This window comes from Podarcis tiliguerta (genome assembly GCF_965153285.1).
Source record: "Podarcis tiliguerta genome assembly, chromosome: 12".
NCBI lineage: Eukaryota > Metazoa > Chordata > Lepidosauria > Squamata > Lacertidae > Podarcis > Podarcis tiliguerta.
The window spans coordinates 28,723,126-28,739,250 of NC_139545.1; the positions used below are offsets into that span (position 1 = coordinate 28,723,126).

The 16,125-nt window shown below is 40.9% G+C and overlaps 1 protein-coding gene across 6 annotated transcripts in view; it reads left to right on the forward strand.

Moving 5' to 3' along the window:
• The window catches only part of DGKB (diacylglycerol kinase beta), a 323,351-nt gene that overhangs the window by 107,292 nt on the left and 199,934 nt on the right, over window positions 1-16,125 (forward strand). For all 6 annotated transcript variants that reach the window (XM_083405386.1, XM_083405389.1, XM_083405387.1 and 3 more), the window contains one exon: window positions 13,345-13,609. In XM_083405386.1, the coding sequence (XP_083261512.1) occupies window positions 13,540-13,609 (70 nt within the window). In that variant the 5' untranslated portion in view covers window positions 13,345-13,539. The remainder of the gene's footprint in view (window positions 1-13,344; window positions 13,610-16,125) is intronic.

The window sequence follows — 16,125 nt, forward strand, 5'->3', positions numbered from 1 at the left end:
TTGCTGCCAATATCTTATGCTTGATGAATTTTAGTTAGGTACCTAGCTTGCTTTTTTAGTCAAACCGTACACCTACACCAATCCGGCAGTCCTGCAAAGCTTCTGTTAAAACTGTTCTATGCAGCTGAACATGAAGCATTCACCTCCTTGACTTGTTTGATGGAAGAGAGGCAGGGCCCGTCTTAAGACATTCTGCTAAAAAGTTGCAAGACATTCTGAAGGAAAGGACAAAAGATGTCTCCTGCCCCATTTGCCACATACAGAAGCTGACTGGAATGCCTGTGAACCTTACTTCACAGCTGGTGATGGGAGAGCAACCATTATTGTACTTGAGTCATGCAAGCCACAACACACATCCACAACACACATGTAAAGCACATGTTTCCCTCTAGCCAGAGGATCTCAGGAATTGTAGTTTTCCCCTTGTAGAGCTACAATTCCCAGCAACCCTTAACAAAATGCAGCCCCCAAGGTTCATTGTGAGAAGCAGTGTGGTTCAAATATGCTTAAAATGCGGGGCTTTTTTCCCAGCCAGAACTTGCCAGAACTCTGTTTCGGCGCCTCTCGGGTGGCTGCCATTGCCTTTATAAGAGAACAAGGGAGGCGTTCATGGTGAGTTCCGGCACCTCTTTTTCTAGAAAAAGAAGGTAAAGCGACCCCTGATCATTAGGTCCAGTTGTGACCAACTCTGGGGTTGTGGCACTCATCTCGCTTTATTGGCTGAGGGAGCTGGCATACAGCTTCCAGGTCATGTGGCCAGAATGACTAAGCCGCTTCTGGCGAACCAGAGCAGCGCACGGAAACGCCGTTTACCTTCCTGCTGGAGCAGTACCTATTTATCTACTTGCACTTTGACGTGCTTTCGAACTGCTAGGTTGGCAGGAGCAACGGGAGCAACCGAGCAACGGGAGCTCACCCAGTTGTGGGGATTCGAACCGCCGACCTTCTGATCGGCAAGTCCTAGGCTCTGTGGTTTAACCCACAGCGCCACCTGCGTCCCTTTCTAGAAAAATAACATTGTTTAAATGTATGGAGTGAGTATTAGAGGCAGGTTATGTGGCATACACATCTCCAAGAGAGGAAAACAACTGGAGGATTCAGAAAGATTCAGAAAGAGCAGCTGGGTAGACCACCACTCCTGTCCTCTTCCCTCCCAGAGCCCACTAGCTGAGGCAGATGCCCCACTCTGCCAGACTGGCCCTGAGAAAACAGTGACCGTGTAGAATTAAGAAAGGATATATCTGGGTAACTTTGAGGTATTAGTCATTGCATCTAGTAGGTCCTGACCTAGTGACTGTGGCTGTAATCTTCAGATATACGTGCCAATGGAACAGTACACAGTCTCACTTGCATATGCTGTTCTGTAACTGCTGTCATGGTGTGCTTGCAGCAAAAGTGAAAGCAAATTAACTGTAATTCAAATGACCATACAAGAAGTAAAAACAGTTGTGTGTTGTTGTTGTTTTTTAAAACAAGCCCACAGCCCAGGTGAAACAAATATAATGCAGGAACAGGTTAAAAGACTCAAGGTGGTGGTGGGGAGATATTTGCCTGGCGTTGAAATGACATCAAGCTTGGCTCCAGATAAGTCTCTCTGAAGAGGGCATTTTGTAGCCACCATTCAAAGGGCTGCCTCCCAAGTTGCCATTTCTCACACTTCACCTGGCAGGGGCACTCTCGGAATTCCCTCTTGCTTGCTTTGAAAAGAAGGTCTCTGGTTTTGTCCCAGATTTTGTATCTGCACCAGTCCTAAATATGGTTGATGCTAACCATCTCAACTAGGCATAGGCAGACTCGGCCCTCCAGCTGTTTTGGGACTACAACTCCCATCATCCCTAGCTAACAGGATGGTCAGGGATGATGGGAATTGTAGTTCCAAAACAGCTGGAGGGCCGAGTTTGCCTATGCCTGATCTTAACCATGGTTTGCACACCTTGATGATTGTTACAAATTGTTAGTTTTGATGCAGGTGTAATGTGAGAATCCAGGGGTAGTCAACACACGGTATCCTCCAAATGCTCACAGAATCACAGACTGTAGAGTTGGAAGGGACGACGAGAGTCATCTAGTCCAACCCTCTGCAATGCAGGAATCTTTCACCCTATGTGGGGCTTAAAGCCACAACCCTGAGATTACGAGTCTCATGATCTACAGTCCCTGTCAGCCCCAGCATGTAAAACCAGGGATTGTGGATGCTGCAATTCACACCATCTGCAGGGTATCACATTTGTTATCTTTGTGCAAGACTAGGAGATTGTGCACTATTTATCATGGTGGCAGCGTATTGTATGGTACAGAATGAGTCACATTCATGTTATTCAGAATGCCATTTCATGGACACATTATGGATATACTCTTCGAATTTCTGGAAACTGATTGTCATATAAGTGACTCATGGCACTTATAAGAGATGGATTTGATTACAAAGAACACTGATTCTTTCTATATGCCCAAGTGAACTTTGGACTTGTGTTTTCAAAGAGCAATCCCCCATGTTGCATGGAAAACTTTGATTGACACTAATGAAGTTTTCAAAAGCAATTTTAGTTATGGCCTAGGAGCCTGCTGTTCCAAAAGAAGAGAAAATCAGAAATTATGCTTGGCACATTCAAACACATCTCTTGGATCCCTGCCATTGCATATTATCAGAACTGTAGCAGAATTTTATTTAGCTAGTTTAATACTTACAGCATAATAACCTGCAAGATTCCTTTAGAAATGGAAAGCATTGTAAAACTATAGTATTGCATAAACCCCAGTTTCCTACTGAAATCATTGTAAAAATATTTTTATGCCATTATTTAACTTCTGAATAACTTTTTTCCTGTATTTATAGTTCAGCTGCATATGTAATGAAGTTTGAAGTAATATAAGCTGCTAAATATTTTCATGATGAGTGCAGTGTTTATTGCTTATTAGATTAATGTCAGCTAGGGTTGGGCTGTAATCCATGAATAAAATCTACAACTTCCAGAAAAATATATATCTACTTTGTTTCTTAGGGACCGAAGCTGAACTGTTTCACAAGATCTAGATAAATTTTGAAGGAGCTAATGCAGTCATTTATATTTTGACAATTAAAAAAGGGCATGTCTTTAATCAAGGGCATGTCTTTAATCAAGCAAAACTATAAATTGAAGCCTGGCAGTTTTTGTTTGGAACTCGTCTGGAGTTTTTGCTTCTTAGCCACAAGTAATTATAATTTTCAGGGTTGAAGTCTGGACATATACTTTTTTTCTTATAGAATACTTTAAACACATCAACATAACATTGCCTTGAATTAAATTAAGTAGTCTAAAATCCCATGTCTGCAATGAAAGAGCATGTGCTACAATTCCCTTCCTGAATTCAAATGGTGTCAAATATGCTCACATTTGTTTGGAGTGTTTCTAATGACCAGGATCTAAAGAGCTCCTTTAGGAGCACCCAAGACCTGGTATGTCCAGTGGGCTTTTTCTTCTTCTTTCTAACCTCGGCATTCATAGACTCCTGTGCTGTATCACAACCTACTTTTGAAGTTCCAGGTGTGGTTTGCTGCTGGTCAGACTTCCATTCAAGAGAAAGAAATCCAAACCCCCCTTGTGCACATGCAACTAGTCATACAGTTCTCTGGATCTAGTCCAATGTTTTTAGGATTAGGCTGCCAGTAAACAGTTTTGATTCATTCCTAGAAAGCACAATAGGGGGAAAATGTTTTCCTATGGTGTGCAATGAACCTCATAATTTCTTGGGCAAATGAAAATGATTCATGGTGCTGCTGCATCTGCACTGTGCGTCTTATCTGGCTGTTTACCATTTTCTCATTGACTTGCCTTTGTTCTAATGGAGTAGATGCCTGAAAAAAACTGATAAGTGGAGGTCGGGCTTCATGCCTTTTTAACACGCCCAGGCTGTGCCGAAAATTAAATGAGTCATCACTGAAATATCAATAGCTGTAGCAATGCGAGTTGGAAAATGATATATGCTGTTGGTGCGGTAAGTTGGCAGGTGTTGCAGGCAAATGGGTGGTACAGATATTAGGACCGGGATCTTTCTATTTATCTAGTTCATTTAAAGGATTTTCATTGCGCTCTTCAGCTGCAAAAGGCTCCCAGGGCAACTTACAACAACTAATACTAAAGACAGTCTAATGCTTACAGTCTAAAAGACACAACACAAAGGGGAAAGGGACTGTGAGGGGCTTCACGAGGGTGAAGGCTCCAGCTGTAACCAGGTGGGTGGGAAGATACCACGGGCCATAATCAGTTCAAGTAACTAATCAAAGCTGCAAGGTGCTTTGGGGATGAGGATAGGGCACTGGTCGCTTTGGATCTGCTTTATCCAAACCCCAGCAGGCCTGATCCTTGGACTCCTTGGCTTTGGGTGTGCTAGCGCCAGGAGTCCCCCCATCATCTGCTCTGGCTGGTGTGAGCAAAGCTTAATATTTGGCAGTGGGTCTGCCTCTCTGCTCCTCCCTAGCCCCGCTTAGGGCTGTCCAGTTACTCAGTTTTTTAAAAAAATGCCACTGGGAACAGATAATTGACGCTGGAAGTGCTAATGAGGAAGGGGGATTGGTTTTGAACTGATGGGTGGTTAAAGTGTAGCAACCAGTGAAGGCAACCAGAGCTGTTCTCTTTGCTGTAAAGTTACAAAACCGCTCCCAGCAGCTATAACAGTATACTGCATTGAATCTTTTTCTTTCTTTCTAAAGGCATAAGCATAAAATTTCCCACCTACTGCATGACTAATGAAGCTGTAGGTTTATACAAAGAAGCGTGTTCACAGCTAATAAAGCTGAAGAACTTTATTCGGAGCACCCCAGTATTGGACGTTTCATTTTCAATGTTTTCCAACTTAAAAAGAGGAATAAAAACAAACATTTTTTAATGTCAACTGATATTTCATACAATGCATATTTTTATGTGTGTAATATGAAGATGCACACACACTTGGGAGATCTAAGCCCTTGATGCCCTGTTTTTCTCTAACCCCTTTTATGCTACTGTGAACCAGTTAGCTACCAACATTCAAACTGTAAAGAGCATTGACATAATTTGTAATAAAAGCAAAGCTGAAGCATAGGGAAGGTGAAAGAGAATTGCCAGAATCTGTAGCTATTTTGATCTGGTGGGTAGTCTCTTCCAAATGTGATCTTGAACAGTTAAAGCAAACCAACTGAAGGTTCCCTTATTGGCTTGTGTTTTTCCTTTGCTTTTAAGTGTTCTTTCAGTTCAAGTTAAGGTTGTGCATCCCTATCCTAAGCATTGGTGCCAATAAGGCTGCAATCCTGTACCCACTTCCCTGAGAGTAAGCTCTATTGGATTCAGCAGGACTTTCTTTTGACATGCATAGGATTGTGTTCTAAATCTACTTGCAACGCTGTAACATTCTTTGTAGCATTGTTGTGTGATCACAGCCCTGTAAAGTTGGCCATTACTGTTATCCCCACATTCTAGGTTCCTGGCTAAGAGACGGTGAATTCTTTATGACCTCCTGGTTTTGTTTTATGACTGAGTTGACATTTGAACCAGCCATCTTTGGATTGCTGCTCATTCTCTTAGCCACTGTGCAACACCATCTCTGCATCTAAATTAACTCTGGCAGCTTTGAGACCAGTGGCTTAAGACTGTTTTTCACAATTTTAGATTTTTAAAAAAGAATTATTATGTGTTTGGAATCCATTGGGAGGAAGGGCAGGGCCCGGACACTGAGGTCCAGCGTCAAGGGCCTTCTGGTGGTTCCCTCACTGTGAGAAGTGAGGTTACAGGGAACCAGGCCTTCTCGGTAGTGGCTCCCGCCCTGTGGAACGCCCTCCCATCAGATGTCAAGGGAATAAACAACTATCCGACTTTTAGAAGACATCTGAAGGCAGCCCTGTTTAGGGAAGTTTTTTAATGTCTGTTGTTTTAATGTATTTTAAATCTCCTGTTGGAAGCCACCCAGAGTGGCTGGAGAAACCCAGCCAGACAGGCGGGGTAGAAATAAATTATTGTTGTTGTTGTTGTTGTTGTTGCAGCTTTAAACTTGGAAGCTAAGACAATGTTGATTTAACCTTCTAGAAACAATAATCCACGATGCTTTAAGGCAGACTGGATTTCTCCTGGTATTGCCCCTTTTCTCCCCCTTAAAAACAACAGCCACGCACATTATTTTGTGAAGAAGTAAAAGTAGTACTTACTTACATAAAATGTAAAGCAGAAGTTACAGTAGCAAAATGAAGGCAGGTTTATAACTAACATCTAAGTTAGAAAAGTACAGAATCTAAGTTCAAAATGGTGCCTGAGCTGCAGAGCTCAGACATGCATGTGTGGTCGGCTTCAATGCATGGTGAAGAAAAAGAGAGATGCCCAGGCCCAGTTGTAGTGTTACAGCTTCTTGTCAACACAAACAAAGGAAGTGATCTCAGAGTTCTCTCGAGCAAATTTTATAGGAAAGCTGTGAGTTCCTCAGCCCTTCCATGTGCCTATCTAGCAAAACATGAATGGTTGGTTTGACTGCAGTAATGTCCCACATAAATAATAAATAGTGAATGTTAGGGTTTTCCCCTGTTGTAATTGTTGGGGGCCTTATGCCTCTGATGGCCACCCACTACTCTTTATCTTTTTCTCCCTCTTACTCTCCATCCAGACAATTCACTGAGGTCTGAACTGATAACTTGCAGATACTTTTTGTCCTCCTTTCATCACTTTATTTGTTTTCAGCCGAGGGCCTTGCGCTGTTGCCCTCAGCACTTGAAGCTTGTTTATTATAATTCTACAAGATTAATTAGTGTCTAAGTAATCTTGTGGAAGAATAATAAACAGGCCTATGATGCTAGGAGCAACAGTTGATTAATTCCCATTCCTCCTTCCAGAACACACACACACACACGGCAACACGTGTTCTTCGACAAATGGTTCTTTATGTTAGGCTAAGACACCCCCCATCCCATGTGCATTGCATAGTGAAAGCAAGTCCTTTCATAGAGATCCCTTTATTCTTCCAGAAGTGCACATGCTTTGAGGCAATGATGGGGAATTTGTTTCTATTTGAGGGCCACATTCCCTTCTGGCCAACTTTATGGGGGCCACATGGCATTAGTGGGTGAGTCCAGTGGACAGAAAGAACAATGAATGTAAATTGAGCAAGAGATTTTGTCGGAGTTCAATGGCACATTCCAACTAGGCAAAAACAACAACAACAAAAAACAGGTGTGTGAAGCAGAGCCAGTGCGGGGGGTGACCTGGGGAAGAATTGCATTGGAAGAATTCCAAATAAAGGGCTATGGAGGGGGCAAATTTGGGCCTCAGGCCTGAGGTTCTTCAACTCTGATGCAATACGATCCCATGAGTGAGTGCCCACCAACATCTTGGTTACTGATTTCTACCAACTGGAGTTTCCAAAGGATCTTCAGAAGCTGGTCCCAGGCACAGTGCATTATAGTAAGAGTTTGAGGAAATGGTATCTAATGTGCAGGGTTAGAGCTTGTATGGCCCATATGAAAGAAGGAAAGGGGATCCCAAACAAACAAGCTGTCAACAATCCAAGCAGAAGTGCCAGTGTCAAGACTGCTTGTCTTATCGCTGGTTAAGGAAGGAAAAGGTCCCTGGATGCACACATTGCACTGTGCTTCCCATTCCAAACATTGGGAACCCCAAATCCACTAGGGTCTCTAGTCTGTGGTTGCTGGAAGCGACGAGCAGTGGTACATATCCCTATTTCACCTTTTCTGCCTTCAGTCTGTTCTGTCTATTCTTTTCAGTGGCATTTTCTCTTACAATAGATGCACTAAAAGTTACAGCCAGTATCTGAAGTATATTATTGTTCCAGTTATAAATGTTATGTATAATGAGTGGATCCGAGAAGAGAGATCGTATCTGAGAGAAAACATTTTTTCTTACAATAGCAGAATTAAAAAAGATACAGAATATGTTTTCATTATTATGCAGGGGCACGAATACAGATTACAATGGAAGACTTTTTGCTGCTTTATATTTTAAATCAGACATTCTTTCGAATTACAATAAAGCATTTAGAATTCTGAAAACAAGGTCCTTGAGATTTTTTGTAGAAAGCTCTTGAATTAAGTATTCACTTGTATGACTCAAAGTAATATCAAGTCTGAAAGATAATTCGATTTAGCTTTGTCACCCAAAAGGCACTCCCAACTGGAAAAGGAAGGAGCTTTTGTGTGTCCAGAATTTTAACTAGCATATTTTAAGCATTTTTAAAATAATTACCATGGGTGCGTTTTTTTAGAGAGACAGACCAAAAATGTGAAACATGAATTGAAATATTCACTGCAGTGTTTAAAACATGATGTTAAATACAGTATGGTCTTTTTAAACTAAGGAAAATATACTAGTGGTTGGATCCCAACTCATACTCAAGCGTATATTCATTGAAATAGGTGAGTAAAATCCCATTGCTTTCAGTGGGGTAGACTTAACCCAAAGCTCTTATTGAGTCTTCCTGTACTCTAGTGGATCAGCTTTCTTAAACACGGGGATCTCTTTTCAGATGATAAAATAAATGTGTGGCTGTCAGGCGGTATTAGGATTGTGCATTTTCTCCATGCAAAACATCTGAAAGGAGCTTTATGTTTGTTGAGTTGACTCCTGATAAACTTGTGTGGGTGTGTAAGAGTTCTAAACTGCGGGAGGCAGTGAAAGACAGGAGGGCCTGGCGTGCTCTGGTCCATGGGGTCACGAAGAGTTGGACACAACTAAACAACAACAACAAGAGTTTTAAATATTTTTTCACCTCTCTCCATTCCTACTAGAAATCTGTCAAAAGTATTTGATTTGTTGTCTTTCTTTCTTTCTTTCTTTCTTTCTTTCTTTCTTTCTTTCTTTCTTCCTGCTTCATGTTGGAATCTCTTAGTCATATAATGTTCTTCCAACGTTCTAAGACCTTTTCTCCTTTGCAGTTAATTTGCCAGATTTACCATTTAAGCTTCTAATGGTTCTATTGTTCTCTACATCATTGACCCAAGCATTGGCCCTGTTTGGACACATTGCTGGCTATAAGCCATAGTTAGACAAAGTAGTACATGTAGCTTGAATACTCCCTGCTGTGCTGCTTCCTTCCTTGAGCAGGAAAACAAATTATATAGTGGCTGGTTTACGGTTATGTCCTAACACACACCTGTGGTCCTTCTTCCCACCGAACAAACTTTGATTGAGAAGCCAAATTTAAGGTTTGCCAAATTTAAGTGGAAGCCAAATTTAAGTGGTTTGTTTTCTTGCTCAAGGAGGGGAGAAACAAAGTGAGGAGGGATTGAGAGGGGTGCACAACCACGCAGCATGTTCACAGGCTAATTTGGCTAAGAACATTCTTTATGGTCAGTGATATGTGTAAATCATTTATGTCTAAATATGTCTATGGTCAGTGATGACTAAAAGTGATGACTGGTTTATACACAGCATCATCATTTTACCAGACAAGAGTGTCTGTCCTATTCCTTTTTCTTTCTCTGGGCTTACAATAGCTTCTTGATCAGCTATTGATGTGAATGTTGATGCTGATTTGTTCAAATGAAATCTCTTTTATTAAATTGCTGAAGCAGGCTGTCACTGAACTCTGCACGCTGACATTAAAGCTCTGGAATGTAATATAATTAGCAATCCCAGTAGTAGCTTTAATAGCATTAAGTGTTAAGACAACAATAAATTACATGGGACATCTATTTAAAAATAAGCTGGTTTTCAGAAAAATAATTCACCGTAACCTGAAATGAAGCCTCCATGATTTTATTGAAAGTTCCATTGTGAACTTTTCCTCCTTTGACATATTAATTAACCAGAGAACATCCTCAAATTTTAACTGTAGACAAATGGCACAATGAGCTGCACTGATTGTAGATCTTTCTTTTCCCTTTTTTATAGCTTGCTGTAATCAGAGGAGAAGAGGTTTTGGGCACCAGTGAGAGTTGGGTCTACAGCTTCCCAATGGTGCTATCTTTGTGCTACTAGCTTTGTACAGTCAGTACAATATGTCTCCTTGTTGTGTACATGCCTGGCATAGGAGAACATTCTGTCAGCATAGTTATGTTCAGTGCGCAACTGCCTTCCCATTGTGGAGGTTGCTGGTGGTAGCAGAGGGGGATAAGGCGGCAGAGAGGTAGCCACACTGTGATGATAATAGAATCCTAGAGTTTGAAAGGATCCTGAGGATCATCTAGTCCAACCCTATGTAATGCAGGAATATGCAGTTGTCCCATATGGGGATTGAACCTGCAACCTTGACATTATCGGCACCATGCTCTAAGCAACCAAGCTATCCAGGTGTGTTGGATTGACTCCCCCATTGTATCTGTCCCACACTGACCTCCCTACCCCTCTCTCCCTTAGCTGCTGGCAGTGACCTCTACATTAGAAAGGCAGGTGAGCAGTGCCTCCCCATCATGCTCTGCCCAGGTGACTGTTTTGAGTTAGTATTAGTGCCAACTTTAAGTAAATACAGACGGAGACCAGCAATAAAGCATTGCAGTGAATCACCAGGTCCATTTCTATTAAGCCCAGAAATTTTGTAGCGGGGAAAGGGTTAGGTTTATTCTTGCTGCACCTCCTGAAACCTCCCCAGTGTTGCATCTAAAGAGCTTAGGTTTGAGCCTAGCTGCTACTCCTGAAATTGGTAAGGGAGTTTTCAAGAGAAGGAGAAAGGAGAGAGAGAAAGAGAGTATTCTTTTTAATTTCCTTCCTCTTGAAAGAAGTGCAGGGCAGGAAGCAGTGTTGTTCATAAACTCATGTTGCATATCGCTCTCCAGATCGTGGCTACAGCTGCAAGCGGGCTGGCTTGTTCTCTTTCCACCAATCCACAATATGCACTCATCATTCCACAGGTCCTTGAAGCAAGTGAGCTTGTCGGGTCATTTGAAAAAATTATAGCAATTTGCAGGCTAATGTCTTTTTGTGTACCTGAGTGCGCGGAAACATGACCTTATGATTAGGTGGCCCTGTTTCACCAGCAAAATGATAGGCAAGAGACCACACAAGTTCATTGTTAGAAGGATGATAATTTTTACCTTGCTGACATTTTTATGGCTTATTTACGGTGCTAGTTACATAGTTTGTATGTGCGGTTTTCTATTGTAACCTTTCAAGTTCTGTGTTTTGTATGCTACCTTGGGCAATGTTCTATTTGAAAAGTGAAGGATAAATACAGAAAGTAATAAGATGCCTGCATCCACTTTTGGGAGACAACTAGACCACTGGTGAGTTTCAGCAAAAGGACTACTATCTTGCAAATATATGGTGAAAGATTAATATATAGATACCTAAATGCATGTTTGGGTTAAAAGTGGATCTTGTGTTAGAAAAGGTTGACGATACCTGACCTAGACTATTGAATACTAGTATTATATGCATGGGACTGTAGCCATAGCAGTGGATTCTCTATGACAGTTACCAGATGCTCTTCAGTAAACTAACTTTCTTTGTTTTGATGACAGAGCTCTTGTGCCTTTGTAACACCAGCATGGGTGACAGAAATCCAGCTGGTGAAACTTCCTTAAAAATGTACCTCTATGGGACAGAAAGCACCACAAATTGAATTTCTGCCTAGTATGTGACTTTTGCAAAGGCTCAAGAGTCCTCCCAAAGACTTCACTCGTACTCTGTCCCTTGTCTCCAGCCCTGCAATGGATGACATGCAACATCATGCTTTAGAAGGCGGAAATCTTTTGACCATTACAGTGGTACGCTTCAGGTTACAGACTCCGCTAACCCAGAAATAGTACCTTGGGTTAAGAACTTTGCTTCAGGGTGAGAACAGAAATTGTGCTCCGGAGGCGCAGCAGCAGCGGGAGACTCCATTAGCTAAAGTGGTGCTTCAGGTTAAGAACAGTTTCAGGTTAAGTACAGACCTCCGGAACAAATTAAGTACTTAACCCGAGGTACCACTGTATTGTTCACCTGAATCCCCTTCCTCTGGAACTATTACAGTTCATTTGTTCGTTTAATGCATTTTTTTTTACATCTCAAAATAATTAACAACTTGGCATATGAGGGGAAAATATGATTTAGGAAGCAAAGGTGCCAGCTGAGCTGAGAGAGTGCTTTATTCTGCTTGCCAACTAATTAATGCGAGGTTTAGATGCTGAATCCAGAAAATAAAAGTCTCCAAGGGAACTCCTTCAGTAATTATTGACTTTGGTGCAGTAGGATCCTTGTTTTAATAAAACAATTGGGGGAAAGACTAGGATAAAAGAGGATGAAAGCTTCTGTTGAGACACATCCGTATTACACCTTGAGGGTGAAATGCTCTAAAATAGTTTATTATAACGGGAAGTATTAGGTGGCATGCTTGGCATAAGAATTCCACTGGAACAGCCCTGGAAAAGTAGCACAGAGGTTTGAAGAAGGTTCCTATCACAACATGTACCATTCTGATTCTTAACCATCCTTGTCTGGTTTGTATGTTATGTAAGCTTTTACTTCTGCTCTGCAAGTTATTGAGCAGTATGTCATAGATATTTTCCGGCTCACATTTTTCTATATAAAAAAAACTTCCTATCCTTGTTGAAAGTGTGTTCCCTCCTAACACATTGCAGATTTAACTTGCATTCTTAAACTTTTTTGAATCTTAACGGTTGTATCCGAAGTAGCGCTACCTGAATGTTCTGTTAGTGCAAGGATTACTGTGTGTGCAATCAATTTTTAATATATGTTTAAAATGTGTATTTGAAGTTATGGATATAAGAAGCCATTGGCTTCCATTCTAACCTGTTTGCTGCATGTACCATTGCTTCTGTTCCGCCTCACTCCAGTTTCTGAAAAGCTATGTCATTCATCTCACTGGCCTCTGTGGTGGAATTTTACATAATTATAGGGAACCCGATGCAAATGGGAAGAAATGTCATGTATTGCTTGCAGACTGACAATAATGAATGCCAATCATAGTTGCTGGATTGATTTTTCTTCTAGACATGGGATGAGTCAGAGAACATAGGCATTTTTTGTTTCTGTCTGAATTCTTCAACATCCGTAATTTGAAGCCCCAAATAAGTTGTTACATCATTTGATGAGTATATAGTAGGGTCCAGTTTTACTGTTGTCCAGAGATCTAGTTCCTTCTCATGCAGTGTGTGAAACCTGCTTGACAGTCATGATATTAGGGTCAAAATTCCAGCCCTGATCTTCAGCAGTGTTGACTTCTGAAAAGTGTAACTAAAAAGTGTACCCAATAAAGCATAAAACTTTGGAGGGCAACTAACTGCATAAAGTCTGACAATTTCCCATGTCTAAAGCTGTTGGTGGTTGTGGCAGACAAAAATGATTTGCCATACTCATGGAATATTTAGGAATATTTTAGCATATATCATCAAAAGCAGCACATGCACATTTCTGCATCTCCTAATCGTGGCTTTTACTTTTCTTTTAACAGTGTTTTCATATACCATCAGTGCCAGAAGCTTCAGAAAATTGGCACCATCTAGAAGTTAGCGCAGATTGATTTTCTTCTTCCTGGATATCTGATAATTTGAGAAACTAAACTGTAAAAACTGCTGGGGGGTATTTTGATTACCTCCACTTGAAGCAGACAACAAGACTGGTATGTAAACTGCACTTTGCCATCATTATGATGAACACGGAGAAATGGGCTAACCTCAGTCCTTCAGAATTCTCTCAGCTTCAGAAGTATGCAGAATGTAAGTACTCAATCTTTTTAAACTTTTATATTTCTGTGTATTTGTATCAAATTTTCAGCTATATGAAAATGTAAGACATAAAAGTGCCCAAATGCAATTTGCTGTCATAACAATTTTTTTGTAAGTAAACATATGTATATATAGAGAGAAATTATTCAGTTGTGTGTGTGTCTGTGTGTGTCTGTTTGTACTTGGTTTTCGAACAGCTTAGTTCTCGAATGTTTTGGTTCCCGAATGCCGTAAACCCAGAAGTGACTGTTCCGGTTTGCGAACTATTTTTGGAAGCCCAACGTCCGACGGGGCTTCTGCGGCTTCTGATTGGCTGCAGGAACTTCCTGCAGCCAATCAGAAGCCACACTTTGGTTTCTGAACATTTTGGAAGTTGAACGGACTTCTGGAACTGATTCCGTTCGACTTCCAAGGTACAACTGTGTTTATATATATATTCTGCCGTGACAATAGACTCTTGAATGCAGAAAGGTTCCCATTTCTGGGAACTCTTCCAAAACTCGGTATCAATTAATGAAAGGCCTCTAAAAACTGATAATAGAGGCTCAGATCTGTTTTCCGTGCCTACATTTCAGTTAGGTTGTTGGTTCACTGCAAGTGGCCCTGATCCGGTGATGATTGGCCCTCCTTGAGCTCAAGAGGCTATGTGGTCAGTCTGAAAACGATATATAGAGTAGCTCATGCATTCATACCTTTGTGCTTTTCCAAGGCGAGATAAAAAGAAATCTTAAATTTTCTACGATCTCTCTGCTGCCTGTTTAAAGTTTTCAATAAAACCACCAGCTAGCATACTAGGGGCCAGGATATTTTGTACTCTGGCAAGTAAGTATGGCCAGAGGCTAGATGACTGTGTATCCAGAGGCTTTGCAGCTTAATCTGAAGCAGAAGGAAAGAAAATCTGGAGTAGATTTTTTTTGTTGAGAGAGAGACTGCTGAAAATATAGTCCTGCAAGTCTGCTGGTTAGAAACTTGTGGCTAGAGATCATATCATTGGGGGGGGGGGTGAGAGAGAGAGAGAGAGAGAGAGAGAGAGAGAGAGAGAGAGAGAGAGAGACAGAGACAGAGACAGAGACAGAGACAGAGAATGGGAATAGAATGGCAGTCTTGGGGGGGGGGGGGATAAAGAAGATTGTTCTTTGTGACAATTCAGTGCTACGGCATTGGTACTGTAGCTTCCTAGAAACCTAATGGGAGAACAGGATCTGCTGGGGTTTCAATGTTGCAAATTTCTATCTTATGTTCAGCCTCCATGCATATGTAAATAAAACCTTGCATCATAGAAATGCCATAAACCTGTCCTCTTCATTTCAAGGAAACCAATTTTGAGGTACAACCTAGAATCCCAGAATCATCTTGATAGCTTTCTTTTTCTTTCTTTCTTTCTTTTTTAAAGTGTTCTGTTTCTAAAATTTGGTTTGACTAGGATAAAGTTGGCTCTTTGACATTTTGTTCAGAACACTGAGCAAAATTTGATCCAGACTTGAAATTCAATTCAAGCCCAGCTAATGTAAATTGAAAAGAAACTGCTATTAAAGTGACTGAATGACGTATTCTAGGTACAGTATATGCAAAACCTTTTAGCTTTTTCTCACTGGAAACTTTTGAATCTATTTTTCTCCCTCTCTCCTAACAAATTTGATATCACACTTCATTCTGATCTAACCATTGTGGTTGCAGCATATTAATTACCTTCGGAAACAAGGAAAGATATATGAAGCCAGCGCTATTTGTTTATTGCAAGCTGCCTGTTAATTTTTTTTGTATATAATATAAGACATTTCTGAGATGCAACTGATATAAATCAGCCCACATCCTCTCACTTTGGGTTAGCACTTTTTATACCTTGCATCTATCCAGTTTGCTGTGTAGACATTTTCGCAAGGCATACACATAAATGAAAGTACATAATAAAAACTCTGCTTTCAGAAAATGCAATAGACAGACTAGTTTACAGCAGAGGAAAAAACTTTCATTTTTTTTATGTCTTGTATTAGGAAGGTTTGAGGTTCATTTTGCAATTTTTTGCTAACCTCTCCATCCCCACTCTTGTTAATTAAGTGAGGGGGCTGCTTGTAAATGCAGCCATTAACTGAAAGAATTCTTATTTCTCCATTTCCTTCAGTATTTTAGAGTTCCACTTGGTGTGGGAGGGATTAGAATTCTGATTCTTAATTCAATAAATTGAAGCCATAGCAGTGGCAACTCTTTGCTCTTAAAGAGAACTTGTTGCTTTTTGTGCACTGGGGTGGGGGCATATTTTGATGGGCATTTGCTTTTTCTGTACATCCAGAAAGTACCAGCACATACATCACAGCACAATCCCAACTGTGTCTACTCAGAAGTAAGTCCTCTTGAATTCATTGAGGCTTACTCCCAGATAAAGGGCACGGTAGGGGTGGGGGAGGTTAGGATTGCAGCATAAATCACTTTGGAAAATAATATTGGAAAATTAGATTGCAAACCTGTCAAAAAAATAAAAACAAATGTTATGCCCTCACAAAACCCCA